General features: G+C 42.2%; 2 protein-coding genes across 3 annotated transcripts in view; one reads left to right on the forward strand and one right to left on the reverse strand.

Moving 5' to 3' along the window:
- PRLR (prolactin receptor) overlaps nucleotides 1-27,717 on the reverse strand; it is a 202,011-nt gene that overhangs the window by 97,609 nt on the left and 76,685 nt on the right. The gene's annotated exons all lie outside the window — the stretch shown is intronic.
- LOC308615202 (protein PRRC1-like) lies at nucleotides 10,653-25,169 on the forward strand. The gene is given in 2 exon segments (XM_081230394.1): nucleotides 10,653-14,172; nucleotides 14,174-25,169. Coding segments are annotated over 2 exon segments (1,350 nt in total). The 5' UTR covers nucleotides 10,653-14,067; the 3' UTR covers nucleotides 15,419-25,169.

Raw genomic sequence — 27,717 nt, forward strand, 5'->3', positions numbered from 1 at the left:
TCCACACTAGTGCAACTTAGTCTGACTTAAGGTCTGTTTCACAGCTTCTTAATTAAACTTCATGGGCCGATTTTCATTATTCATAACGTGTTGGGAGATACATGTCCCAGAGAAAACATAAAATGTACATTAGTAGTTTGCATAGAAGGCAAAATAAATATTCCAACAGAGGAGCAAACCAATCCAGAGCAAGGCACCAACTATACACAGAAGACATTGATATATGTGATGACTTCATGTCATTCATGTCTGACTCATAGCAACAAGACAGGCAGAATGGAGAGAAGTATGTAAGGTCCCACATACTAGGGTCATGGACATATTCACTAAGTATCACACAATTTAAAAGAGGTGAGCTAAAGGCCATGGGGCTTGCCATTGGCAAGACCTGAAATTAAATTGCAGCTCCTCCGTAACTTGCTGTTTGACCTTGAGCAAATAACTTTTCTATGTCTCAGTTTCCCTAACTTTAATATGGGGATAATAATTTCCATCATGCAGGGCTATTTTTTTTTTTTGGTCTGAAAATTTATTCTTGTTTGCCTCACTTCCAATCTACCTCTATCCCCCTGCCACTTTAATCCTCCTAATGTATTAGTGAATCATATTAATTTCCTCAAAAAGCTTGTTCAACCTCACTATTTGTTGAATTCAGTCTAAATATTCTTTTTTTTGCTTTATAACAAATTTAATCAGTTATACATATACATATGTTTCCATATCCCCTCCCTTTTGCATCTCCCTCCCACCCTCCCTATCCCACCCCTCCAGGCGGTCACAAAGTACCGAGCTGATCTCCCTGTGCTATGCAGCTGCTTCCCACTAGCTATCTACCTTACGTTTGGTAGTGTATATATGTCCATGCCGCTCTTTCACTTTGTCACAGCTTATCCTTCCCCCTCCCCATATCCTCAAGTCCATTCTCTAGTAGGTCTGTGTCTTTATTCCTGTCTTACCCCTATGTTCTTCATGACATTTTTTTTCTTAAATTCCATATATATGTGTTAGCATACAGTATTTGTCTTTCTCTTTCTGACTTACTTCACTCTGTATGACAGACTCTAGGTCTATCCACCTCATTGCAAATAGCTCAATTTCATTTCTTTTTATGGCTGAGTAATATTCCATTGTATATATGTGCCACATCTTCTTTATCCATTCATCCGATGATGGACACTTAGGTTGTTTCCATCTCCGGGCTATTGTAAATAGGGCTGCTATGAACAATTTGGTGCATGTCTCTTTTTGAATTATGGTTTCCTCAGGGTATATGCCCAGTAGTGGGATTGCTGGGTCATATGGTAGTTCTATTTGTAGTTTTTTAAGGAACCTCCATACCGTTCTCCATAGCGGCTGTACCAATTCACATTCCCACCAGCAGTGCAAGAGTGTTCCCTTTTTTCCACACCCTCTCCAGCATTTATTGTTTCTAGATTTTTTGATGATGGCCATTCTGACTGGTGTGAGATGATATCTCATTGTAGTTTTGATTTGCATTTCTCTAACGAGTAAAGATGTTGAGCATCCTTTCATGTGTTTGTTGGCAGTCTCTATATCTTCTGTGGAGAAATGTCTATTTAGGTCTTCTGCCCATTTTTGGATTGGGCTGTTTGTTTTTTTGTAATTGAGCTACATGAGCTGCTTATACATTTTGGAGATTAATCCTTTGTCAGTTGCTTCATTTGCAAATATTTTCTCCCATTCTGAGGGTTGTCTTTTGGTCTTGTTTATGGTTTCCTTTGCTGTGCAAAAGCTTTTAAGTTTCATTAGGTCCTATGTGTTTATTTTTGTCTTTATTTCCATTTCTCTAGGAGGTGGGTCAAAAGGGATCTTGTTGTGATTTATGTCATAGAGTGTTCTGCCTATGTTTTCCTCTAAGAGTTTGATAGTGTCTGGCCTTACATTTAGGTCTTTAATCCATTTTGAGCTTATTTTTGTGTATGGTGTTAGGGAGTGATCTAATCTCATACTTTTACATGTCCCTATCCAGTTTTCCCAGCACCACTTATTGAAGAGACTGTCCTTTCTCCACTGTACATTCCGGCCTCCTTTATCAAAGATAAGGTGACCATATGTCCGTGGGTTTAACTCTGGGCTTTCTATCCTGTTCCATTGATCTATCTTTCTGTTTTTGTGCCAGTACCATACTGTCTTGATTACTGTAGCTTTGTAGTATAGTCTGAAGTCAGGGAGCCTGATTCCTCCAGCTCCATTTTTCGTTCTCAAGATTGCTTTGGCTATTCGGGGTCTTTTGTGTTTCCATACAAATTGTGAAATTTTTTGTTCTAGTTCTGTGAAAAATGCCAGTGGTAGTTTGATAGGGATTGCATTGAATCTGTAGATTGCTTTGGGTAGTAGAGTCATTTTCACAATGTTGATTCTTCCAATCCAAGAACATGGTACGTCTCTCCATCTATATGTATCATCTTTAATTTCTTTCATCAGTGTCTTATAATTTTCTGCATACAGGTCTTTTGTCTCCTTAGGTAGGTTTATTCCTAGATATTTTATTCTTTTTGTTGCAATGGTAAATGGGAGTGTTTCCTTGATTTCACTTTCAGATTTTTCATCATTAGTATATAGGAATGCCAGAGATTTCTGTGCATTAATTTTGTATCCTGCAACTTTACCAAATTCATTGATTAACTCTAGTAGTTTTCTGGTAGCATCTTTAGGATTCTCTATGTATAGTATCATGTCATCTGCAAACAGTGACAGCTTTACTTCTTCTTTTCCAATTTGGATTCCTTTTATTTCCTTTTCTTCTCTGATTGCTGTGGCTAAAACTTCCAAAACTAGGTTGAATAAGAGTGGTGAGAGTGGGCAACCTTGTCTTGTTCCTGATCTTAGTGGAAATGGTTTCAGTTTTTCACCATTGAGGACGATGCTGGCTGTGGGTTTGTCATATATGGCCTTTATTATGTTGAGGAAAGTTCCCTCTATGCCTACTTTCTGTAGGGTTTTTATCATAAATGGCTGTTGAATTTTGTCGAAAGCTTTCTCTGCATCTATTGAGATGATCATATGGTTTTTCTCCTTCAATTTGTTAATATGGTGTATCACATTGATTGATTTGCATATACTGAAGAATCCTTGCATTCCTGGAATAAACCCCACTTGATCATGGTGTATGATCCTTTTAATGTGCTGTTGGATTCTGTTTGCTAGTATTTTGTTGAGGATTTTTGCATCTATGTTCATCAGTGATACTGGCCTGTAGTTTTCTTTCTTTGTGACATCCTTGTCTGGTTTTGGTATCAAGGTGATGTCGGCCTCGTAGAATGAGTTTGGGAGTGTTCCTCCCTCTGCTATATTTTGGAAGAGTTTGAGAAGGATAGGTGTTAGCTCTTCTCTAAATGCTTGATAGAATTCGCCTGTGAAGCCATCTGGTCCTGGGCTTTTGTTTGTTGGAAGATTTTTTATCACAGTTTCAATTTCAGTGCTTGTGATTGGTCTGTTCATATTTTCTATTTCTTCCTGATTCAGTCTTGGCAGGTTGTGCATTTCTAAGAATTTGTCCATTTCTTCCAGGTTGTCCATTTTATTGGCATAGAGTTACTTATAGTAATCTCACATGATCTTTTGTATTTCTGCAGTGTCAGTTGTTACTTCTCCTTTTTCATTTCTAATTCTATTGATTTGAGTCTTCTCCCTTTTTTTCTTGATGAGTCTGGCTAATGGTTTATCAATTTTGTTTATCTTCTCAAAGAACCAGCTTTTAGTTTTATTGATCTTTGCTATCATTTCCTTCATTTCTTTTTCATTTATTTCTGATCTGATTTTTATGATTTCTTTCCTTCTGGTAACTTTAGGATGTTTTTGTTCTTCTTTCTATAATTGCTTTAGGTTCAAGGTTAGGTTGTTTATTCGAGATGTTTCCTGTTTCTTAAGGTGGGATTGTATTGCTATAAACTTCCCTCTTAGAACTGCTTTTGCTGCATCCCATAGGTTTTGGGTTGTCGTGTCTCCATTGTCATTTGTTTCTAGGTATTTTTTAATTTCCTCTTTGATTTCTTCACTGATCACTTCGTTATTAAGTAGTGTATTGTTTAGCCTCCATGTGTTTGTATTTTTTACAGATCTTTTCCTGTAATTGATATCTAGTCTCATAGCATTGTGGTCGGAAAAGATACTTGATACAATTTCAATTTTCTTAAATTTACCAAGGCTTGATTTGTGACCCAAGACATGATCTATCCTGGAGAATATTCCATGAGCACTTGAGAAAAATGTGTATTCTGTTGTTTTTGGATGGAATGTCCTATAAATATCAATTAAGTCCATCCTGTTTAATGTATCATTTAAAGCTTGTGTTTCCTTATTTATTTTCATTTTGGATGATCTGTCCATTGGTGAAAGTGGGGTGTTAAAGTCCCCTACTATGAGTGTGTTACTGTCGATTTCTCCTTTTATGGCTGTTAGTATTTGCCTTATGTATTGATGTGCTCCTATGTTTGGTGCATAAATATTTACAATTGTTATATCTTCTTCTTGGATCAATCCCTTGATCATTATGTAGTGTCCTTCTTTGTCTCTTCTAGTAGTCTTTATTTTAAAGTCTATTTTGTCTGATATGAGAATTGCTACTCCAGCTTTCTTTTAGTTTCCATTTGCATGGAATATCTTTTTCCGTCCCCTTACTTTCAGTCTGTATGTGTCTCTAGGTCTGAAGTGGGTCTCTTGTAGACAGCATATATATGGGTCTTGTTTTTGTATTCATTCAGCCAATCTGTATCTTTTGGTGGGAGCATTTAGTCCATTTACATTTAAGGTAATTATCGATATGTATGTTCCTATTCCCATTTTCTTAATTGTTTTGGGTTCGTTATTGTAGGACTTTTCCTTCTGTTGTGTTTCTTGCCTAGAGAAGTTCCTTTAGCATTTGTTGTAAAGCTGGTTTGGTGGTGCTGAACTCTCTCAGCTTTTGCTTGTTTGTAAACGTTTTAATTTCTCCATCAAATCTGAATGAGACCCTTGCTGGGTAGAGTAACCTTGGTTGCAGGTTTTTCTCCTTCATCACTTTAATTATGTCCTGCCACTCCCTTCTGGCTTGTAGAGTTTCTGCTGAGAGATCAGCTGTTATCCTGATGGGGATTCCCTTGTGTGTTATTTGTTGTTTTTGCCTTGCTGCTTTTAATATGATTTCTTTGTGTTTAATTTTTGACAGTTTGATTAATATGTGTCTTGGCGTATTTCTCCTTGGACTTATTCTGTATGGGACTCTCTGTGCCTCCTGGACTTGATTAACTATTTCCTTTCCCATATTAGGGAAGTTTTCAACTATAATCTCTTCAAATATTTTCTCAGTCCCTTTCTTTTTCTCTTCTTCTTCTGGAACCCCTATAATTCGAATGTTGATGCGTTTAATGTTGTCCCAGAGGTCTCTGAGACTGTCCTCTCTTCTTTTCATTCTTTTTTCTTTATTTTGCTCTGCAGCAGTTATTTCCACTATTTTGTCTTCCACCTCACTTATCCGTTCTTCTGCCTCAGTTATTCTGCTATTGATCCCATCTAGAGTATTTTTTATTTCATGTATTGTGTTTTTAATCGATGCTTGATTCATCTTTAGTTCTTCTAGGTCCTTGTTAACTGTTTCTTGCATTTTGTCTATTCTATTTCCAAGATTTTGGATCTGGGAAATAGAATCTTGGATCATCTTTACCATCATTATTCTGAATTCTTTTTCAAGTAGAGTGCCTATTACCTCTTCATTTGTTAGATCTGGTGGGTTTTTATCTTGCTCCTTCTCCTGCTGTGTGTTTTTCTGTCTTCTCATTTTGCTTATGTTACTGTGTTTGGGGTCTCCTTTTTGCAGGCTGCAGGTTCGTAGTTCCCATTGTTTTTGGTGTCTGTCCCCAGTGGCTAAGGTTGGTTTAGTGAGTTGTGTAGGCTTCCTGGTGGAGGGGACTAGTGCCTGTGTTCTGGTGGATGAGGCTGGATCTTGTCTTTCTGGTGGGCAGGTCCACGTCTGGTGGTGTGTTTTGGGGTGTCTGAGGACTTTTTATGATTTTAGGCCACCTCTCTGCTAATGGGTGGCGTTGTGTTCCTGTCTTGCTAGTTGTTTGGCTTAGGGTGTCCAGCACTGTAGCTTGCTGGTCGTTGAGTGAAGCTGGGTGCTGGTGTTGAGATGGAGATCTCTGGAAGATTTTTGCCGTTTGATATTATGTGGAGCTGGGAGGTCTCTTGTGGACCAGTGTCCTGAAGTTGGCTCTCCCACCTCAGAGGCACAGCACTGACTCCGGGCTCCTCAATTTGGGATGATGTGTTGTCTATTCATGTATTCCACAGATGCAGGGTACATCAAGTTGATTGTGGAGCTTTAATCCGCTGCTTCTGAGGCTGCTGGGAGAGGTTTCCCTTTCTCTTCTTTGTTCTCACAGCTCCTGGGTCTCAGCTTTGGATTTGGCCCCGCCTCTGCGTGTAGGTCGCCGGAGGGCGTCTGTTCTTCGCTCAGGCAGGACAGGGTTAAAGGAGCAGCCTCTTCGGGGACTCTGGCTCACTCAGGCCAGGCGGGAGGGAGGGGCACGGAGTGCGCGGCGAGCCTGCAGCGGCAGAGTTCGGCGTGACGTTGCACCAGCCCGAGGCGCGCCCGCCGTGCGTTCTCCCAGGGAAGCCGCCCCTGGATCCCGGGACCCCGGCAGTGGCGGGCTGCACAGGCTCCCGGAAGGGCGGCGTGGGCAGTGACCTGCGCTCGCACACAGGCTTCTTGGCGGCGGCAGCAGCAACCCCAGCGTCCCACGCCCGTCTCTGGGCTCCGCGCTTTCAGCCGCGACTCGCGCCCGTCTGTGGAGCCCCTTTAAGCAGCGCTCTGAATCCCCTCTCCTCGCGCACCAGGAAACCAAGAGGGAAGAAAAAGTCTCTTGCCTCTTCGGCAGCTCCAGAGTTTTCCCGGACTCCCTGCCGGCTAGCTGTGGCTCATTAGCCCCCTTCAGGCTGAGTTCTCGCCGCCAGCCCCAGTCCTCTCCCTGCGCTCTGACCGAAGCCCGAGCCTCAGCTTCCAGCGCCGCCCGCCCTGGCGGGGGAGCAGACAAGCCTCTCGGGCTGGTGAGTGCCGCTCGGCACCGATCCTCTGTGTGGGGATCTCTCCGCTTTGCCCTACCCAGGTATGTGGGGGGTTTCTTGCCTTTTGGGAGGTCTGGGGTCTTCTGCCAGCGTTCAGTAGGTGTTCTGTAGGAGTTGTTCCACGTGTAGCTGTATTTCTGGTGTATCCGTGGGGAGGAAGGTGATCTCCGCGTCTTACTCTTCCGCCATCTTACCCGGAAGTCTCCAGGGCTATTTTGAGGAGAGGAAATCATGTGTATAAAATAAAATGCCTGATATATTGTGGGCACTTAATAAAGGGTGGTTATCATTGTCATATTTTAATAAGAAGTAGTAGCACCTCATCAACACAAAAGGGTTTTGTAAACCTTTGGATTACAAAATCCAGCAGTCAGTTTGCTCCTTGGTGGTTTGCTGAGAGAGCTGCCATTTGGATTTAGGCAAAGGCTTTGGATTGTCCTCTTGTTTTGCTCTTTCATTTTGTTGCCAGGGTAAACTCATTAGGGACTTCTTCTCTCAAAAAGCTTTGTAAGGACCAGTCTCAAATCTGCCTGTTCAGGTCTGGGGGCCAGAGATATAGATCCCCAGTTTTGAAGCCTTTTCCCACACAACAGCCATATGCAAAACTAGCCGGTAAGCCATGATTCCCTTCTGGGCTTTCATCAACGACACTAAAATGATTGTTATTATATAACAAAAAAAGGGAGGAAGTGATTTGTAAGCCAATTATTCACACATAGCCAGTGTTGCATTCTAAGAAATTCTTTGATTTGCTCAGGGTGGGTTGCTATTTTTACAATTGTGTTTCTTTTTCCCATTTCTTCCTCATCTCTCTGCCAGCTGTCCTCCCCCCCCCACACACACACCATTATTTCTCCAGTACTGTGGGAAGCCAGCCGCCTTGTCCCCGAGCCGTCCCCTGGACCCATGGCTGATTGTTGCCTATTTGGTTACGTCTGCAACAGTATCCAAATCCCAGGTGCCAGCCTAGGTTGCTTTATTTACCACAAAGTCTGTTGATCATGAGGTTCCTTGCCTCTAGAAAGAGCCCCGAGGACAGATTTCAAAATCAATCACATAGAATTGATGATTCCTTTCACTGGGATTGATAATTATTTTCTCATATCCCAGAGGATCTGTTGACAAATTACTGCAGTTCACCAAAACTGGATTCTAAAATTTAAGATTAAATAAAATATATGTGAAGATATTTTCTATGCCAAACAGGAGGAATAGTTTCCAGGTAGAAGACTCACAGAATTACAGATTTCTTAAGCTGGAAGTCCTCTTTGAAGTAAAGGAGTCCAACTTCTTGGTTTACATTTGAGGAAGCAAAGATTCTGAGAGCCAGCACTGGAAGTTCAAGTAATTTAAGGTGTAGAAACTCTTGGAGGCCATGAAAATAATGTCACAACCATTTTAGTGCCTAAATACTTCATGACACATTTTCAAGTTCACAGTTATTCAGTCTCACACTGTCCTTCCTCTATTTGACTTATTTTAAAAATGTATTTATTTATCCTTGGCCATCATCACAAAGCATTCCAGGCTGTGTCTTTCCAATACGAAGAAAATATTACTCTCAGCAGGGGTGCTTGTTTTTTGAACTGTTTTCTCAATGGCAGAGATGGATTTACACTCTCTTGTCTGTTTCATTTTGTAATCAATTCCACTCATTTGTGAAGCTGAGTGAGGTGTGTGGCCAGGAAACAGAGTGAAGCTAATTTGTGAGAATACAACCGATTGAGCTAACTGGTTTCACCTCTTTGTTCACATAAACCACAGCTAAAAAAAAAACCATCACCAACTATTTATAACAAGGAAGAACAATGAACAAGTGTAACAAGTGTATAAATTAGAATAAAGGTAAGACCAAATATTTGTTTAACTAAGCTTCTGCTAAAATAGAGGCCATTAGGATTTAATGACACCTGGGATTTGGATGCTGTTTCAGGGTTGACAAAATGGGCAACCATCATCCTCATTTTTTAGATGTGGGAACTGAGGTCGAAAAGAATTAAAGAACTTGCTGGAGATCCCAAAGCTAATAAGGGCCATTCCCAGGACTTGAAGCCAGGACCAAGGGTCCATCCTCCTGTACCCTAATAATTTAAGGTGCTGACCTATTGATTAAAGGCACAAAATGAAGTTCAAACAAAAGATAATTCACAATTTTGCAAAGTTCTTTCCAGCTGTGAATATTAGTGTACTGAAAAATATACATGTACACATTTTTATACATTGCTTGCATATGAAGAGCAATACAAGTTCATCTCCCTTCTCATTCAGAAACTTTCATTTTTACTATACTTCAAATCATCCAGGTGCTTTCTTTTGACTGCCACCAGTAAGATAGTTTATGACTATGTCCATCCTTATGTTACTGAAAAGCAAAGTAAATGAAAATACTGACTTTATCTTTCCAGTTGCTCAAACTGAAAAGTCTTGGAGTCATTCTTGACCCCTTCCTTTTCCTTTTATGCCATATCCAATCCATTGGCAAATCTTGTTGATTCTACCTTTACAGGAGATGGAAAATGCAACCTTCTCTCACTTTCTTCACGGCCACCACCTTGGTCTAAGCGATTGCCATCTGCCTGGAGGATTGCATTCACCTCCTGGCCGATCTTCCTGCCTCTCTCCTTACCCTTTACAGTCTATTTACAACCTAGCAGCCAGTATGATTCTTTTAAAACAAGTTAGATCCTAACACTGCTCTATTCAAAACCAGTCAATGGCTTCCCATCTCGCACAAAGTAAAAGTCAAAGTCACCGTAATGACTTACGATCTGGTCTCCAGGCAACTCTGAACTCACCTCATACTATTCACCCCTCCCTCCCACCCCCGACTTGTGCCACTCTTGCCACTCTGGTCTCCTTGATGCTCTTGGAACCTACCAAGCATGTTCCTATTTCAGGGCTTGTGCAGTTGCTATTTCTACTGCCTATAGCACTCTTTCCTCAAATATCCTCCGTGGATTGCTCTCTCAACTCCGTTGGGTCTTTGCCCCAAATTACCATGTCAGTGATTTCTTCACCAGTTCTGTCCTTTGACTCAGGCAAGAAGAGCAACTGTCCTGGCTCTCCCATTTTAGAGGGCCCTGCTCTGATTCATCCTCCCCAGTGCAGCAGAGAGTATGCAGGGCTAAGTTGTGTTGCCTGATTAGAGCTCACTCCCCTCTTCTCATTTCTAGACAACATTCTGAGTGCCCACAGTTCCTGGCCCAATGGCCCTGAGCCCACTTCCAAGACAGTGCTGTCAGTGAGCACATGCCTAGGCCTGGGAAGAGGGCTGAGCAGCAGCTGTTTATGGGGTATGTGGTTAGAACTTGGACTTATGGGCTCAAGTGTTCACATGCATGTGTTTGAGAGCCCTCATGATGCAGGACATTGCTGGAGGTAGGGAAGGAACAAGTGAACTCTTCACTTTTTTTTTTTTGCGGTACGCAGGCCTCTCACTGTTGTGGCCTCTCCCGTTGTGGAGCACAGGCTCTGGACGTGCAAGCTCAGCGGCCATGGCTCACGGGCTCAGCAGCTCCGCGGCATGTGGGATCTTCCCAGACCGGGGCACGAACCCGTGTCCCCTGCATCAACAGGCGGACTCCCAACTACTGCGCCACCAGGGAAGCCCAACTCTTCACTTTCTAGTGCAGCAGTCAGAGGGGTCTGAGAGTGCCAAATTTGAACATGGCCTTCTAAGACGTAATGAAGGTTTATGGTTAAGGAAGGAGGATGATCCATATTTGGTTTCAGAGTTTATCAAATATTTAGACATTTGGCATGACGTCCTTCATTTGTAATTTTCCTCCAGGCCCTGCAAATATCAGGGGCTTGTCTGGCTCTCCATGAACGCTCTATTCGTAATTGCTTCCCTTCCCATGGACACTCCATATCGCTCCTCCCTTCTTTTTATTTATCTCCTTAGCACTGATTACCATCTGGCATGGTATTTGTTCAGTTTATCTCCTACACAGAGCATGTAAGCTCCACCAAGGGCAGGAGTTATTTTCTGTTTTGTGTATTGCTATTTCCCTAGTACCAAGAATAGCCCTTTGCACTTGGTAAACACTCATTAAACATTTGTTGAATGAATGAATGGTTGTTGGCTATCTTCTAATAAGCACCTACCATTTTACGTGTTATGTCATTTAAATCCAACTAACCCTATGAGCCTATTACAATAAACCCAATTATTATTTCCATTTTACAGTGTAGTCTTAGAGAGTTGAAATAAATTCTCTGAAGTCACACAGCTTCCAAATAGAATTTGATCACAGGTCTCTCCACTTCCAAAGCCCATGTTATTTCCACCATATTGCCTTTGGATATGCTAAGATCCAAATAGGAGATCTAGTTTTGTGATGCAAGGATTTCCATCCCCTTTGCCTGGCTGGCTGACTCTCTCTTTAAACTCAAGAGAGTACTGAATTGACAAGAGAACTTGAAAATGGTTGAAATTTTTCTTTCAGCAATTTGAATTTATTTATTTTCTTTGTTTAGCCTGGACAGGTAGTGATGATGTATATTAGTTGGGTAAATTCACATAAACATGGTGCTTGGACTGAAAATATTCGGAAGGAGAATAAATATTTTCTACTAGTCAGATGTGTTCAAGATGGATGACTTACACAATGATTCAGGGTGGAGGTGGGGCAATTATCAGTGGTCCATAAAATAGCCTGCACTTCGGAACAAAGGCAGAAATTGGAGGAAAAACAGGACTTTGCTGCTGTTTTTCCCAGTGTTAGGTTTATTCATAACTGTTTTCGTTTGGTTAGGACTACGAATACTTCATTCTTAGAGTGCCACGTGGACCGTGGGTTGAGATGTCACGGAAACATTACAGATGCCTAGGTGGGGCTGCTTCTCACCAAAGCTTCCTCAAGTCTTGTGACTGCCTTCTTTCTCCCAGGATGTCTCATTAAATCCCCAGTCTAGCTCCTGATTCAAAGCCAATCTCATGTTCCAGGAAACAGTCCAAGATATTTCCTGCCTGGGGTCCTGCCCCTGGATACATTAACGCCAGGCTGCCCTTTTCCTGTAAACCGTCCTTGAAAGCTTTCCTTTTGAATCACAGCACTTTGGGCTCATTTTGGAAATCATAAATCTTCTCTGGATTCAAACAAGGTCTTATTTTATTTCAGAAGATGTTGATTCCTTCTATGCCAGATTTGTTTACTATACTATTAATATATAGTATAATATGTATATATAGTATAATGCCAAACTTTCATACCATTTTTTTAAACTTTGCTGCTCTGAGTTCCATGAATAACATTCATTCATTTTCTGTACCGAGAGCCTGCTACATGCTCTGGCTGGAACAAAAACCTAAAATTAAATGTAGTCACCACATTCACAGAGTTTACAAACAGACTTAACATGGAAACAAATACAACAGTTATCTAGGAACAGTGGTATTTTAATTGGGCTTCTCAGTGTAAAAGAAATGATATCCAAAGTGGCTTAGACTCAGCTTTCCTCAAAATGTCAAAAACAGGGCTTCCCTGGTGGCGCCGTGGTTGAGAGTCTGCCTGCCAATGCAGGGGACGCGGGTTCGTGCCCTGGTCCGGGAAGATCCCACATGCCGCAGAGTGGCTGGGCCCGTGAGCCATGGCTGCTGAGCCTGCGTGTCCGGAGCCTGTGCTCTGCAACGGGAGAGGCCACAGCAGTGAGAGGCCCGCGAACCGCAAAAAAAAAAAAAAAAAAAAAAAGTCAAAAACATTAATTCCTTTATCCTTCTGTAAATGGATATTTATGTAGCTGGCTAAGGGCAATATCTTGGATCTGAAATATGAACTTCCTACCAGGTCTGGGGGCAGAACTCACTGGCAGTCCAAATTTGTATCAGCACAATATCTTCTTAACATGTTATGCAAGGCATGGAATTTCGGGAGGCCTCATGGACACTTCCAGGGGGCTGAGTTGGAGATGTCACCGTAACCAATCTGAATAATCACTTCCTGGTTGATGAGATGTCTCATCCAGGAGAGGACTTGACCTCTTCCCTTAACAGAGCAGAGATTGGTGGCTCTTATGCCACTTCCAATGTAAGCCCAGAATATAGGTCAGGAAGGTGGGCACAGGATCACAGTGTGTCCCCACTGGACAGGACCCTGGGCCTTCATTCATCCAAATGCCTAATTTTATTCATAGGTGTCTAAGGTTCCAAAACCCTCAGGCTTCTACTCTGAGTACACACCACCTCATCTCTTGAAAGCCATTGGAAAGCCTGAAGAAGGTAAGGAAGGAACGAAAGAGTGAAATCCTGATGACTTTATTCCCTTTTTCCCTGCAGATTGTAATTTCTCTTCTTGAGCAGTCATCTGTCTTCATATTTTAATATTGCTTTGGGTGAGTTTTAGCAGTCTTTAAAGGCTACCTTGAAAATACTTTTTTGGCGTATTTTATCTAATACCTCCTTCCCAGCTGAGGAATCTACTGATTCATTTGCCATTAAAACATTAACTGAAAATTCATTATTTTCTCGCTTTGTTCTTGCCATGGTGTGAGGCTCCCCCTGTAAGCCAACTATTTGCTAGCTCCACTCTTTGGGTATGGGTTGTGCTGAAACGGATGGTACTTTCATCTGAATTAGGGCCGACTTCTGTCAGGCAGTGATGTTAGTCCTGACCTCAAAGTCTTCGCACTGTCTAAACCTTCACAGTAGCAGAGGGAGATGACCTCTCTTATTCCTGTTGTATTTGACCCCCAGCAGAGTGGATCACCAGTTGCTTGAGCAAATATCACAATCTACTGTAACGACTTGTATGTGCGCTGTTTACGGGTTGCCTTCCTGAACTAGACCGTGAGAATACTGAGAATACGGAGGGTCTTTTCCATTTGTGTTCTGTCAGCTCGTAACCCGAAGAAAGGAAGGAAAGAAGAAGACCAGGGGGAGTGCTTCTCTGCGTCTTGCTCGTTTTCTCGTAGTCGTAGTCCTACAGCTCAGCTTCCCTAGTCCCCACTTTTCACTGCCACGCAGACACTCTCTCCGGCCCGCAGTTTTACCGTAATTGAAGAAAAATGATGGAAGAGAGTGGAATAGAGACAACACCACCTGGGACTCCTCCACCAAGTTCAGCGGAACTGGCTGTCGCTGCCACAGCAGCACAGCCGTCCTCCCCCCCAAGCCCCTTTAGCTGCAGCCAGCGCTTTCTCTTCTCCAAGCGTGTCCTCTGTGCAGCCCCTGCCACCACACACGTACTCCACCCCTCAGCAGTCCCTGCCTCCTGTGAGGCCTTCGCCACCCTTGCCCTTTGTGCCTCCTTCACCGGTTCCTTCTGGTCCTGCACTCATTACTTCTTTACCACCTCATGTTTCTCCACCAACTGCTGCTGCCTTCAGTAACCCTCCTTCATCCCACTTCCCACCTTCCACTTCTGCCCCAAACACTCTCTTATCTGCCCCTGCTTCGGGTCCTCCCACATCAGGATTCTCTGTCGGCTCAGCCTATGACATTACACGAGGACATGCAGGAAGAGCTCCCCAGACACCCCTGATGCCGTCTTTTTCTGCACCTCCGGTGACAGGTATTTTGCCAACTCCCATTACTCAGCAAGCTGGTTTGACATCTCTGGCACAGGGAACTGGAACCGCATCAGCCATAACTTTTCCAGAGGAGCAAGAAGATCCTAGAATTGTTAGAGGGCAGGATGAAGCATCTGCTGGTGGACTCTGGGGTTTTATTAAGGGTGTGGCTGGGAACCCTATGGTGAAATCTGTGCTTGATAAAACAAAACATTCAGTAGAAAGCATGATTACAACGCTGGACCCTGGCATGGCTCCATATATCAAAGCTGGAGGTGAACTGGACATTGTAGTGACGTCAAATAAAGAAGTAAAAGTTGCCGCTGTCCGAGATGCCTTCCAGGAGGTTTTTGGCTTAGCTGTGGTGATAGGGGAAGCTGGGCAGTCCAGCATTGCCCCACAACCAGTGGGCTATGCAGCTGGATTAAAAGGTGCCCAGGAACGGATAGATAGCTTACGTCGAACTGGAGTGATCCATGAAAAACAGACTGCTGTATCAGTAGAAAACTTCATTGCAGAATTGCTTCCTGACAAATGGTTTGATATTGGCTGTCTGATAGTTGAAGACCCTGTGCATGGTATTCATCTAGAAGCATTTACACAAGCCACACCAGTACCCTTGGAATTTGTACAACAGGCTCAAAGTCTAACTCCCCAGGACTACAGTCTGAGGTGGTCGGGCCTTTTGGTGACAGTGGGCGAAGTCCTGGAGAAGAGCTTACTCAATGTCAGCCGGACTGATTGGCATGTGACTTTCACTGGCATGTCTCGTCGGCAGATGATCTACAGTGCAGCCAAAGCAGTAGCAGGCATGTATAAACAGCGCCTGTCCCCCAGGACCATGTGAGAAGGCTGGTCTGGGATACTGACACTTGCTAACTTGGAGCTGCTGGTGGAGAAGAGACAGTCCCTTCTTAAACTGGACAACTTCAGTCAGTCCAGCTGTTTTGATCATTTTCCTGTAGGCTGCAGTTTTTTTCTTAGAAAGGCATGGTGTCATTCCAGTAGATGAAAAGAAACAGATCCTTTTTTCTGATTATATAATTGCACGTACCATAGTTCTCAAAAAATATATAAATATTTTTATAGGACAGTTTGATACACCAAATTTATAAGGTGCAAATTCATGTGCTAAGATATTTAACTTAATGATATGTACTTGATTATTTTGTTTTTTAAGAAATAGTTGACTAAAGAACATGTTTACCGAACACTGTTTAAAAGCATTGTTTCTTTTAATTCACGATTAATCTCTTCCCTGTCCGTCTTGGAAGCTTTTCGTGTGTCCATGTGATCACAGGTCTGATGCTAAGCCATGTGCTCAACAAGAGACTCTAAGACACTTATTTGTAGGGAGATGGTGCACTTGTCTATGCATATTTTTAACATAGGCCGGAGTAACAGAATCGCTCATTTTCTTTTTGGTTATGTTATGCGCATAGCCTGAAAAAAAATTTTTTTTTTAATGTTTCAGCATTTCACATTCATACTGTACGATGAACGCTGGGATAATGCATTTTATTTTTTTCATTGCTCTATGACAACTAAGTGGCAAATGAGTCAAGCATATTTAAATTAGAAGCATTTGGGTTTTTTTGCATAATGGTATTCAGTGCTTCCAAGTAAACTCTGACAACAGCCATTATTTTTGCTTTAATTCATTTCTCCAACTGTAATAGAGAAATTTTTGAGAGGAAGTTACATTGTTGTTTATGGGATCATATGACTTACTTTAAGGTTACTTATTGAGTTTGCCTTAAACACTGCTTTTCTAACTTCGTGCCATTCTGCCTTTACTTTTTATGGAAGTTTTCCAAGAAACTATTTTATAGTGAACCTGGTTTATTTAGTCCATTATGTTTGTATTTAATGAAAGCTTTTTTTTCCCCCAGATAATATATTTTACCATTTTGGGATTTATACAAATCAAAAATAAATAGTTCATCATATACTTTTGAACTCTGTATATGAAAGTTCAAATAACTTTTTGAAGATAGTTTCTTATATAAACGTAATTTAATTTTTATTTACTCTTCTATATAATTCTTTAGGTATAAAAGAATCAGCACAATCTTATAAAATCTTTTAAGGTATTGAAGCAGTTATCCTGTGCTGTCATTACATGTAATGTTTGCTTTGTATTAATACCATTTCAAGTACTTGTTTGATTTCTGCTATTTTTTTTACCTGAGGATGAGAAGATTAAGTACTAATTTTCCATCTGTGTTATGTGTTAATTTCTATGCACTGTATAGTTGTCATTCAGTGCAGTTCAGACTTCTGTGTCATTAAAAGTAATGAGAGAAAGAAGAGAGACGTAGCCAGTTGCTATAGCATAATAGGGACACAGGTATACTTATTTTCCCTTTTTATTGGTATTTATGGAACACTTCGTCTATGTTTTCTCCGTCTTTCGTGAATAAGAGAAGCCTTTCTCTACCATTTGTTTTTATCCTTTATTTTAAAAAGCTACCCTTTATCATAGCATTGGCCTGATGACACATCACTGTTAGGAATGAAGGAACATATGTCTGTAGTTCATATTTCTGCTTTTTTCCCTATTACAGGGAAATTTTACAGATCCTAAAGATAAAATTTTCTTTTTATTTTATGAAGTCTCAAATATCTTAGTTGATGTTTTTGAGGGTGGTTTTCATAGAATCATTAACATTGACATCCCATTAGAGGACAATTTTCTTCGAAACCCCAAACAGCAATGGCAGAGTTATTCTGTGGTTTGGGTGCAGATGATTTCCCTGCACCTGGTAATTTGCACCCTCTGCTCTTTGCAAGTGGGTGAGGACTAGGGAAGGGCAGATGGAAAAGATAAATACATGAGCTCGTTCTGGCCCCTTATTCCTTTTTTGGCCTAGAGTTATCTTTGAAAGCCATCAGTGCATGACTGACTCCACAGTCAACTTTCCCAGCCTCTTGTTTACTTTTTTATTCTTGGATTTCCCTCTTGTACAAGGGGCGAGAAAAGTAACTCATTACCTCTCACACACCAGGGCAGTGTGAGCCAGGAGGTCTTTTACTGTTGGTATTTTGGCATGAGATATGCTGGTCATCAACCTAAGGCCACAGCTCCCTTCACCAGTCATCCAGCTGCCCTGTTCTTTTCTTGCTTGTTTCCTTATAATTCTTGCACTAGCATTTTTTAGGGAGAGTTGAGGTGGGGACTTTTACCCTCAAGCATCTTGGGAAAACCTGTCTTCAACACAGTTCTTTGCCACTACTATTTTGGTCATATTTGTGTTATTTGTTTTTTCTTTTGAAGTGCTCCCAGAACTACTTACTGAATTTGATAAGTTTGTATACTTGTTTTTTTTTTTTTTTGCGGTACACGGGCCCCTCACCGCTGTGACCTCTCCCGTTGTGGAGCACAGGCTCCAGACGCGCAGGCTCAGTGGCCATGGCCCACGGACCCAGCTGCTCTGTGGCACGTGGGATCCTCCCAGACCGGGGCACGAACCCGTGTCCCCTGCATCGGCAGGCAGACTCTCAACCACTGCGCCACCAGGGAAGCGCAGTTTGTATACTTTTTAATTAAGTGTTGTGAAAGAGAATAGGAAGAAATGCAGGAAGAGTAATTTTACATCAGCCTCAATTGACAGAAGGCACTCAGATTACTCAGATGAATATCGTCTTGTTATTAAGTTTATCAGGTAACCCTGGACTTAGAGCTGGGCCCCAGACTTCTGGGTGGAAAAGTTTGAGCCAATACTTGTAGTTTTCTCCTCTGAATCTCTTATTATTACTTCCCCATTCTTTGTTCTTTCTCTCAAGGATTAATGAGGTAGAAAATTGAGGTGAATGGATATAGACAAAATGGTAGTATGATAAATATAAGTAGATAACAGTACAGATGAAAGTGTATTATATACATTAATTCAAATTATGCAAATTAGTAATATACTCAGGGTCAGCTAAATTAGTTTAAGATGTTGTTGAATTTGCTTTGCTCCTTGGCTAGAAAAAATTCTAAACAGGAATTTGTGTTCTGTGAAGCCAAATTGGTAATATTCTGTGTTCTAAAAGATGTTAGGTTATACATAAATTAAGAAACTTGGATTTTTACTCCCAGAATATGGTATTGTTTTTTAAGATACTATGCAGGATGATGTATTGGATAAAGCCAATTTTGTATGTATGTAAATATGTCATAAATAAAAAATACCTCGACTTAAAAAAAAAAAAAAAAAAGAAGACCAGGGAATGAAGAAAGAGTAAAGAAATGTCTAGGGATAACTGATGATTCACCAGGTGTCTTCTGATTTGCTTACTGTTGATGAAAAGCACATTCTTACTAAATACAGACAAGTAATTTACTAGCATAGTGCACAGCTTTCAGTTTTGCATCTGTCACATTCTTCCATTTTCAGAACTTCCTCCTGTTCATTCCACCTGATTCTAGTAAGACCAAGCAGGTAAGCATGTGGCCCACACAAGCCAGTCAGAGGATTCCTGCCTCCTGGACTCATGGATAAGTCCAAAGGTGAACATAAGACTCAAGCAGGGACATCAGGATCTTTTCACAGAGACAGAAAGAGATGCTGGGAGGGATGCTCTCTCCTTTGGAGACTGTGAGTTGCAAGGACCCTACGAGTCTGGAAAGGCTGCAGCCCATCTTCCTTTCCACATGGACAAAGCTCCTCAGTGCACGAGACCAACACAGGTGAGAGCAGAGAGAAGAGAAAGAAAGGGAAGGAGAGATGATGTTTGCTGCGTGGATACTGGATACAACTGTCTGAAGATCAACCTATAGATATTTTCAGACTTTGGAGCTAATGGTATTTATTTATTTTTAATGTATTTAATTTTGTTTGGGTCAGTTTGAGTTAGGCTCTATTACTTGCAACCCAAAAGTCTTGATAACAGTAAATATTATAATAGGCAACATTGTACCAAAATAAGTGATTCTAGTGAGGTATCATGTGTGACAATACTGTAGGAGCAAGCTGAATTAGTGGTCCTCAGAGCCTGGCACCCCGAGAAGGCGTGTGGATTACAGTTCTAGTGCTCACCTATAGTCCCTTCATTCTGTGGTGGCTCCAGCCAGGAGTCACTACTGTGACAACTAAATGTTTTGGCTTCCTCCAGCCTTCTCTTGGCTTCCAGAAAACCTTAACGGCCCGCTCTTTTCCTCTGAGGGCACTCCAGTCAAGAAAGGAAAAAGAGCACAGAGTATCCTTCCCTGAGCTCAGACCTATTGCCCTCATCCACGTCAGAAAAACCACAGACCTGCATCTGCTTCTTCTCAACCCAGAAAAAACCAGCGAGTGTTACCAGAGGGCAGTCTGCTCCACTGATAAAAATAAACAGTGTCCGCAGGAGAGAAAGCCCTTGGATTTCAAGGGGTTGTTTGGCTGTTATGTCAAGTGAGTAAACAAATGAGGCCTGTTCAGGGAATGGGCCACCAGAGCTCGTACTGATCCAAGGAATGTGGCAAATTCCTGAGGCTGTCATTTATATACAAGCCCAAGTATTTCCCTTCATGGTAAGCATGTAGTTAGTGATCTTAGCAAGGAGTTTGGGGCTTTTTCTGTATTTCTCACTAAAGTGATGCTCACAAGCAACATTCATAGTCTCTTTTGCCCTGTGGTATTAAGTGCAACCCAAGCCACCAACACCCACTGAGGATGTAATGGCATTTGTGGCGGGGTGTGTGTCAGAAGGAATTCTTCCCCTTGGTCCTTCTGTGTGAGCCCTGTGACTTTAGTCTTACCTACAATGAGTTTTATTAAAAGAGGCACTTTGGAGACGAAATGCAAAAGTGACTTCATTTCAGTGTCTAATATGACAGCACGCACACAGAGGAAAAGTGAGGTCGGAGGTTCTGGGCTGTGGAATGGAGCCAGAGACAATGACTGCTACCCAGGATATAGATTCTCTCCTGCGCTGGCTGTGTTACTGTACAATAGAGATAGAGAAGCACTGCCCTTGGGCCAAATCCAGCCCACCATGATCTGAGAATGCTTTTCACATTTTTAAGTAGGTGGAAAAAACCAAAAGTGGAATAATATTTTATGATGTGTGAAAAGTATATCAAGTTCATATTTCAGTGTTCATTGATAAAGTTTTATTGAAACACAGCCATGCCTGTTTTGTTACATACTGTCCATGGCTGCTTTTATGTTACAGTGACAGAATTGGGTAATTATGGCAGAGACCATATGGCCTGGAAAACCAAAAAAATTGACTATCTGGCCCATTACAAAAATTGTTTGCTTACCCCTACTCTACAGAGATCTTTCTTCCAAGGCTACGGATTATATCGTTATCTTTTGCCAGTCATCAAAGAGTCATAATGATCCCACAGAAGAGCAACCAGGGTTCCCATCCTGGCTTCATGCCCAGCTACCTGTGTAACCATAGAAGTGATTTAACTCTTGTAGGGCCTTGTTTCCTCCCTCTAATCCCTCATTACAGAGCAAATTCCAGCTCTCAAATGATTTGCTCTTGTGAAGGCCTGATGATGGTTGCAAAGGGATGGATTGGATGGCTTACATGCCCCTTCATCACAACCACAGATCAGTACCCGGGAAGGGACCTCTGCAGGATCATCATTCCACAGAAGAATGCAGTACTACATCCTTAAGAGGCATTCTGATCCCTAAAAATTACAACTCTATCCACATGACTTTATTTTCAAGACTGTGGCCGTGATTACAGAAGCAAAGTGAAGCAGAAAATTGAAGGAACTGGCTGAATGGTATCCAGCTTGCCAAATGCTTTGTCCTGAAAATATCTGCTTGTGGTGTAAGTCACAGAGGATGCATTAAATCTATCTAATGGTGGAGGATCCTTGTTTCAACAGGCAAGCTTCTTTTAGTTTTCTGAAAGGGGGTAGCTGATTTGGAATTATCTGGATAAATGCCTCGTCTGTCCTTCTGACTTGGCTAATGAAGATCTTGTCAGAATCAGCACCCTTGGCAGCCCAGATCCACGGTGGAAGATCCAACTTGCACAGAGGATAATTTTACAAGTGACAGAGTCTTTTCCTTATGAGTCTTTAAACACTGTTGACCCTAGTCCTGTTCCAATAGTCTTGTGAGAAAGGGAAAGCTTGAGGTTTGCCAGATGATACTCTCTAAAGCCAATTTTCCAAGGTTTTAAAACCCTCGAGCTGCTGTGGTTAACACCTAATCATATTCTTCTGTGGATGTGATGCATGGTCACAATAAATGGTTGTCACTTACCCAGAGCGTATTCTGCATAAAGAAAAATTCTGGGCATTTAATTCTAACACTTATCCAACCTTTCATCCTTCCCAGTAACAAAAGGCTCGTTAAGGATTGCGGTGAAAAAAGTTCTGCTTACAATTTAAGTGCAGCACAAAATAAAATCTAACTCAGCATCACTGTTTATAAGCTTCAATATCATTTAGCATTTCTGATAGATCACAAAAGATCTCAAATTCAAGCTTAGCCCCCAAAACAAACCACAAAGCTCAAATAGCCCACATTCATTGGCCCCAACCTTGTCTTTAACCAAAGGAGACTGTTGGCCTCTAGGGTTCACTTTTCCTATTTTCTCATCCATGTTTTGAGGAAGTGTATACAAGGATTTTTCCACTCAAAATAAGCAGGAATACAAAAGTAGCATAAAAATGAATTTCACTGGATATGAAACTCTGTGAGAATACTAAGTATGTAATTACATACTCAACCTTTTGAGGAGATTCTTGCTAGGGACTGCAGTTTCAGAAGACAATACTTCTCGAATCAGAGGTTCAGAGTTGACAGGGATCTCAGAGGTGAGTGGTCCAGCTGTTGTATATTCCAGATGATGAAAAGGAGGCCAGGGAGGGGAGGGACCTGCCCAAGGTGAGCAGCACACTGGTTGTAGGACTGCATTCAGGTTCTACCTCTCCATATGCCTAGTCTCTGTGTATACTGGGCCATTTCCTCTACCCCACTTCCATTTTGACAGCTTGTAACTCAAATGATTAAGTATTTTTAAAACTCATTGCCATGTGAGTGGGAAAAGGGTACAGTGATATATTTCAATGGACACCTTATGTGAACACGTCTATATTATCTACCACTTGGGCTTGTTGGATCAGACTTTCCTCTGCAATTGGGAATCCCCTTGACTTATTTGCACTACCCAGACAACAAAGTCCTGAGCCTTCTGGAAAACCTGCCAGAGTGATGTGGGATTTGTTTTGCCCAAACCCTGGAACTCAACAGATCCTGATGAACACCACTTCCTGAGGAGGAGCCAGAATGTGAGATAATGACAAAGTGAAACATGCATTGAGGCCACATAAAAGGAGGGCTTCTATGAACATGAACATGAGCTGAAGGAGGGAAGGCTGGGCCTCCTTTTAGTTCTGTTCAAGGTTTCACTCTCAGAGTGGAATTTGCAAGGCAAAGGGTCAGAAACATGGTAAATGCTACCTGGGGATGTATTTGCCTACATGAAGCATATGTATTACTGAAATCCTACATGTAATTGAATCACAGATTTCCATTATAATAGAGAAGGTTTATGTTAATTTCCTAATGTTCTTCAAATACCAAAGTTTCCTAACTTTTTAAACTTCCAGCTTCTCTGGCTTTCACATTCCTGAGAATTTCATTCATTCATTCATGCCTGCATCAAATATTTACTGATTGCTTACTATGTAGAAGTATCGTACAAGGAAAACTGTGATAGAATTAAGTTAGGAATCAATATCAGAGACGTAACTAGAAAACCCCCAAACATCTATAAATCAAATATTTACTTTTAATAAACCCATCAGTCTAAGAAGAAATTACAATGGAAATTAGATCATATTTTGAACTGAAAATAATGGAAATATTTCATTCCAAGAGAAGCAATGAAAAGGCCGAGAAACGGTTGTCCTTTCTGAAAAAAAAAAATTATGGCAGAATTAAGTAGCCCTGGGACTTCTGAAGATCTTGTTTTATTTATGGTGGGACTACATCACGGATTGACATGCTGCAGATTTGACAAAATGCTGCTACATGTTCCAATTTGACATTTCCTTTATTCACTTGATATATAATGTTGATATAGGACTTCGATATAAACCCACAAGTTTGTCCTCTGTTCATATCTTGGTTAGACTGCCCGTGAATCAGGATCCCACAACTCAGATCCTGGAAAGCAGGGTCTTCATGACGCTCTGGATGACTGCAAAGGCAGAGCAAATGCTTTTTCTCAAGTGCTTAACTGAAAACCCTTCATTAAATGATGACCAAGAAACCAATTCTAGTGGGTAGTGATAAATCAGCAATCGATTACAGGTCTCCTACTAAGGATGATTTCCTGCAGTAGCACTGTAGCTAATCAGTCTCATATTAGTTTGATTAGTGCTAAATTTGCATAGACTTTTCTTCCAGGAAGATCACCGAGGAATTGAATGACCCAAGGCACAGTGTGGACGCTTGTCAAATGTAGATGGAAAGTGTATCGGAGTCTCCACCTGACCGTGTAGCCCTATTATCCATAATCTATGCAGAAAGATTTTATTTTATTAGATATTCAAGGTTTTCTTTATTAGTTTCTCACTAAGTCAAAAAGACATTTCATGCTTATAAGTACTTGGTGTGGTAATTGGGTCAATATAAAAATATTAACTTCTGTACACTAGCTTCTGATTCTTGAGAATGGTCCAGGAAATCTCAAGACAATGACTTTGGAACAGCAGGAGTCCTAATGATGTAAATGAATAATGAAGACATGAATTCATAGTAGTGTGAAATGGATCTGTACCAGGAGCTTAACCACCAAGGAGTCACACTGCATATCCCCCCATGACATTAACAGTACCTCTTGTTTGACCATTGCCATCTTGGAGAGCGGTGTAGTCACTGAAACAACTTTACTAAAGACGCTTATGAGGCAATATTGTGAAAGATCTCAAATCAATTACTGATTTACCACTACCCACTAGATTGGCTTCCACTTTGTTTGTTACCCTAAACTTTCTGAATTATCATGCAACTCCTAGACACCACTTAGTACTCACAAATCATCAGGTGGTATGGAATGCTTTCCACTTCTACACAGTGTGCTCTTTCACGGTGGCCACTTTGCTTGCATAGTCTGCACTTAGCACTCCTAAATGCAAGCAGCCTGAGGCACTTCTGTGAATTCATCTATAGCATGAGTTTCCTGTGTGCTGCCTAATGATTTAGTCTAAGGCTCAGTCTCTATGATAGGGAGAGTAGTTCTTTCAGACGCTGCCACTTAATTTCCTATGGTGTAGTGTTACAGAATATCACTAAGGAAAACTGATTCATGGAGGTTTATGAGAATGTAAAATTTTGGCTTAGTCAAGAGGTTCTGTTGAGAACATACAGTTGTGATCCCGTAATCCATTTAAGAAATCACCCAAATTGAAGTGATAGGATAGATGCTATGTGCTACAATATAAGCAGCAGTGTGTATGCTGTGGATTTTGATTGCAAAATTTGAATCTGAGGAAAATAACTGATCTGCTGGTGGGAACAGACTTCAGGCATCATTAGAAGCTAATCATATGCATTAGGTGAAGGGGCATTTCTTAAAATATCTTCCCTAGGGACCACCACAGTTTCTAAATAAGCCCTTGGCTCCACTCACTCTGGGAGTATCTTAAAGAAACTTCAGTCATTTTATCTAGATGGTGCGTCTTTTTAGGTGGTGAAGGTGCTTCTGATGGAGATTAGGAGGTTCTTAAGCACCCACGAGCCCACCCCTGGGTGCCACCAATTTAAGTTAGAGGAACCAAACCTAACTCAATGATAGGGCACCAGTGGTGGAAATCCAGGCGCCTCAAATGGTGGGAAAGACGTAGGGGGTGGGGGCAGGGCTCATGGACAACATCTCCCCAGAATGTTAGGACTTTAAACAAGGCTAACTGAGGACTATATTTATGACATAGAAAGCTGTTAATGCTTTAAGTGAAAAAAGGAAATTTACGAGAAAATGTGGGGGTCGGGTGGGGTAGGGTGTATAGTTTATGGTGGTTAAAAGCATAGGATTTGGAGCCACACTGACTAGGTTCAAATCTCGCTTTCACCTCTTAAAAAAAAAAAAAAAAAAAAAAAAGAAACTTCATTTTGAAAAAGTAAAGGTTTCTTTTCCTCGGTGTAAATAATCTCATCTAAGTGTGTGTCTTGAAACACCAGGGTTTCTTAAACCAGAGCAAAGCTGTACTACGTACTCAATAAGTTGTGGCAATATCAAAAACGGGGAAGACCTTCAAGATGGTGGAGAAGTAACACGTGGAGGTCACCATCCTCCCCACAAATACATCAAAAATACATCTACATATGGAACAGCTCCTACAGAACACCTACTGAACACTGGCAGAAGACCTCAGACTTCCCAAAAGGCAAAAAAATCCCCACGTACCTGGGTAGGGCAAAAAAAAAAAAAAACAAAAAAAAACAAACAGAGACAAAAGAATAGGTATGGCATCTGCACCTCTGGGAGGGAGCTGTGAAGGAGGAAAGGTTTCCACACAATAGGTAGCCCCTTTGTGGGCGGAGACTGTGGGTGGCGGAGGGGGGGAGCTTCGGAGCCGCGGAGGAGAGCGCAGCAACAGGGGTGCGGAGGGCAAAGCGGAGAGATTCCCGCACAGAGGATCGGTGCCGACCAGCACTCACCAGCCCGAGAGGCTTGTCTGCTCGCCCGCCGGGGCGGGCGGGGGCTGGGAGCTGAGGCTCAGGCTTCGGAGGTCAGATCCGAGGGAGAGGACTGGGGCGGGCTGCGTGAACACAGCCTGAAGGGGGCTAGTGAGCCACAGCTAGCTGGGAGGGAGTCCGGGAAAGAGTCTGGAACTGCATAAGAGGCAAGAGACCACGGTTTCGGGGTGCACGAGGAGAGGGGATTCAGAGCACCGCCTAAACGAGCTCCAGAGATGGGCGTGAGCCGCGGCTATCAGCGCGGACCCCAGAGACGGGCATGAGATGCTAAGGCTGCTGCTGCCACCACCAAGAAGCCTGTGTGCGAGCACAGGTCACTATCCACACCTCCCCTCCCGGTAGCCTGTGCAGCCTGCCACTGCCAGGGTCCCGTGATCCAGGGACAGCTTCCCCAGGAGAATACGCGGTGTGTCTCAGGCTGTTGCAACGTCACGCTGGCCTCTACCACTGCAGGCTCGCCCCGCATGCTGTACCCCTCCCTCCCCCTGGCCTGAGTGAGCCAGAGCCCCCTAATCAGCGGCTTCTTTAACACCCTCCTGGCTGGGCGAAGAACAGACGCCCTCAGGCGACCTATACGCAGAGGCAGGGCCAAATCCAAAGCTGAACCCCAGGAGCTGTGCGAACAAAGAAGAGAAAGGGAAATCTCTCCCAGCAGCCTCAGGAGCAGCGGATTAAATCTCCACAGTCAACTTGATGTACCCTGCATCTGTGGAATACCTCAACAGACAACGAATCATCCCAAAATTGACGCAGTGGACGTTGGGAGCAACTGTAGACTTGGGGTTTGCATCTGCAACAGACTAGTTTCAGATTTTTAGGTTTATCTTAGTATAGGTTTTAGTGCTTGTCATCATTGCTGAATTTGTTTATTGGTTTTATTGCTCTCTTCTTTTTCTTATCACTTCTTAATTTTTTATTCTAATAACTTTATTTTATTTTATTTATTTATTTTTCTTTCTCTCTTTTTTTTTCTCCCTTTTCTTCTGAGCCATGAGGCTGACAGGGACTTGGTGCTCTGGCTGAGTGTCAGGCCTGAGCCTCTGAGGTAGGAGAGCCGAGTTCAGGACATTGGACCAACAGAGACCTCCAGGCCCCATGTAATATCAATCAGCGAGCACTCTCTCAGACAGTTCCATCTCAACGCTAAGACCCAGCTCCACTCAACAACCAGCAAGCTCCAGTGCTGGACACCCTATGCCAAACAACTAACAAGACAGGAACATAACCCCACCCATTAGAAAAGAGGCTGCCTAAAATCATAATAAGTTCACAGATACCCCAAAACACACCACTGGACATGGTCCTGCCCACCAGAAAGACAAGATCCAGCCTCATCCACCAGAACACAGGCACCAGTCCCCTCCACCAGGGAGCCTACACAACTCACTGAACCAACATTAGCCACTGGGGGCAGACACCAAAAACAACAGGAACTACGAACCTGCAGTCTGTGAAAAGGAGACCCAAAACACAGTAAGTTAAGCAAAATGAGAAGACAGAG

This window comes from Mesoplodon bidens (assembly GCF_964165515.1).
Source record: "Mesoplodon bidens genome assembly, chromosome: 4".
In the NCBI taxonomy this organism is placed as follows: Eukaryota; Metazoa; Chordata; class Mammalia; order Artiodactyla; family Ziphiidae; genus Mesoplodon; species Mesoplodon bidens.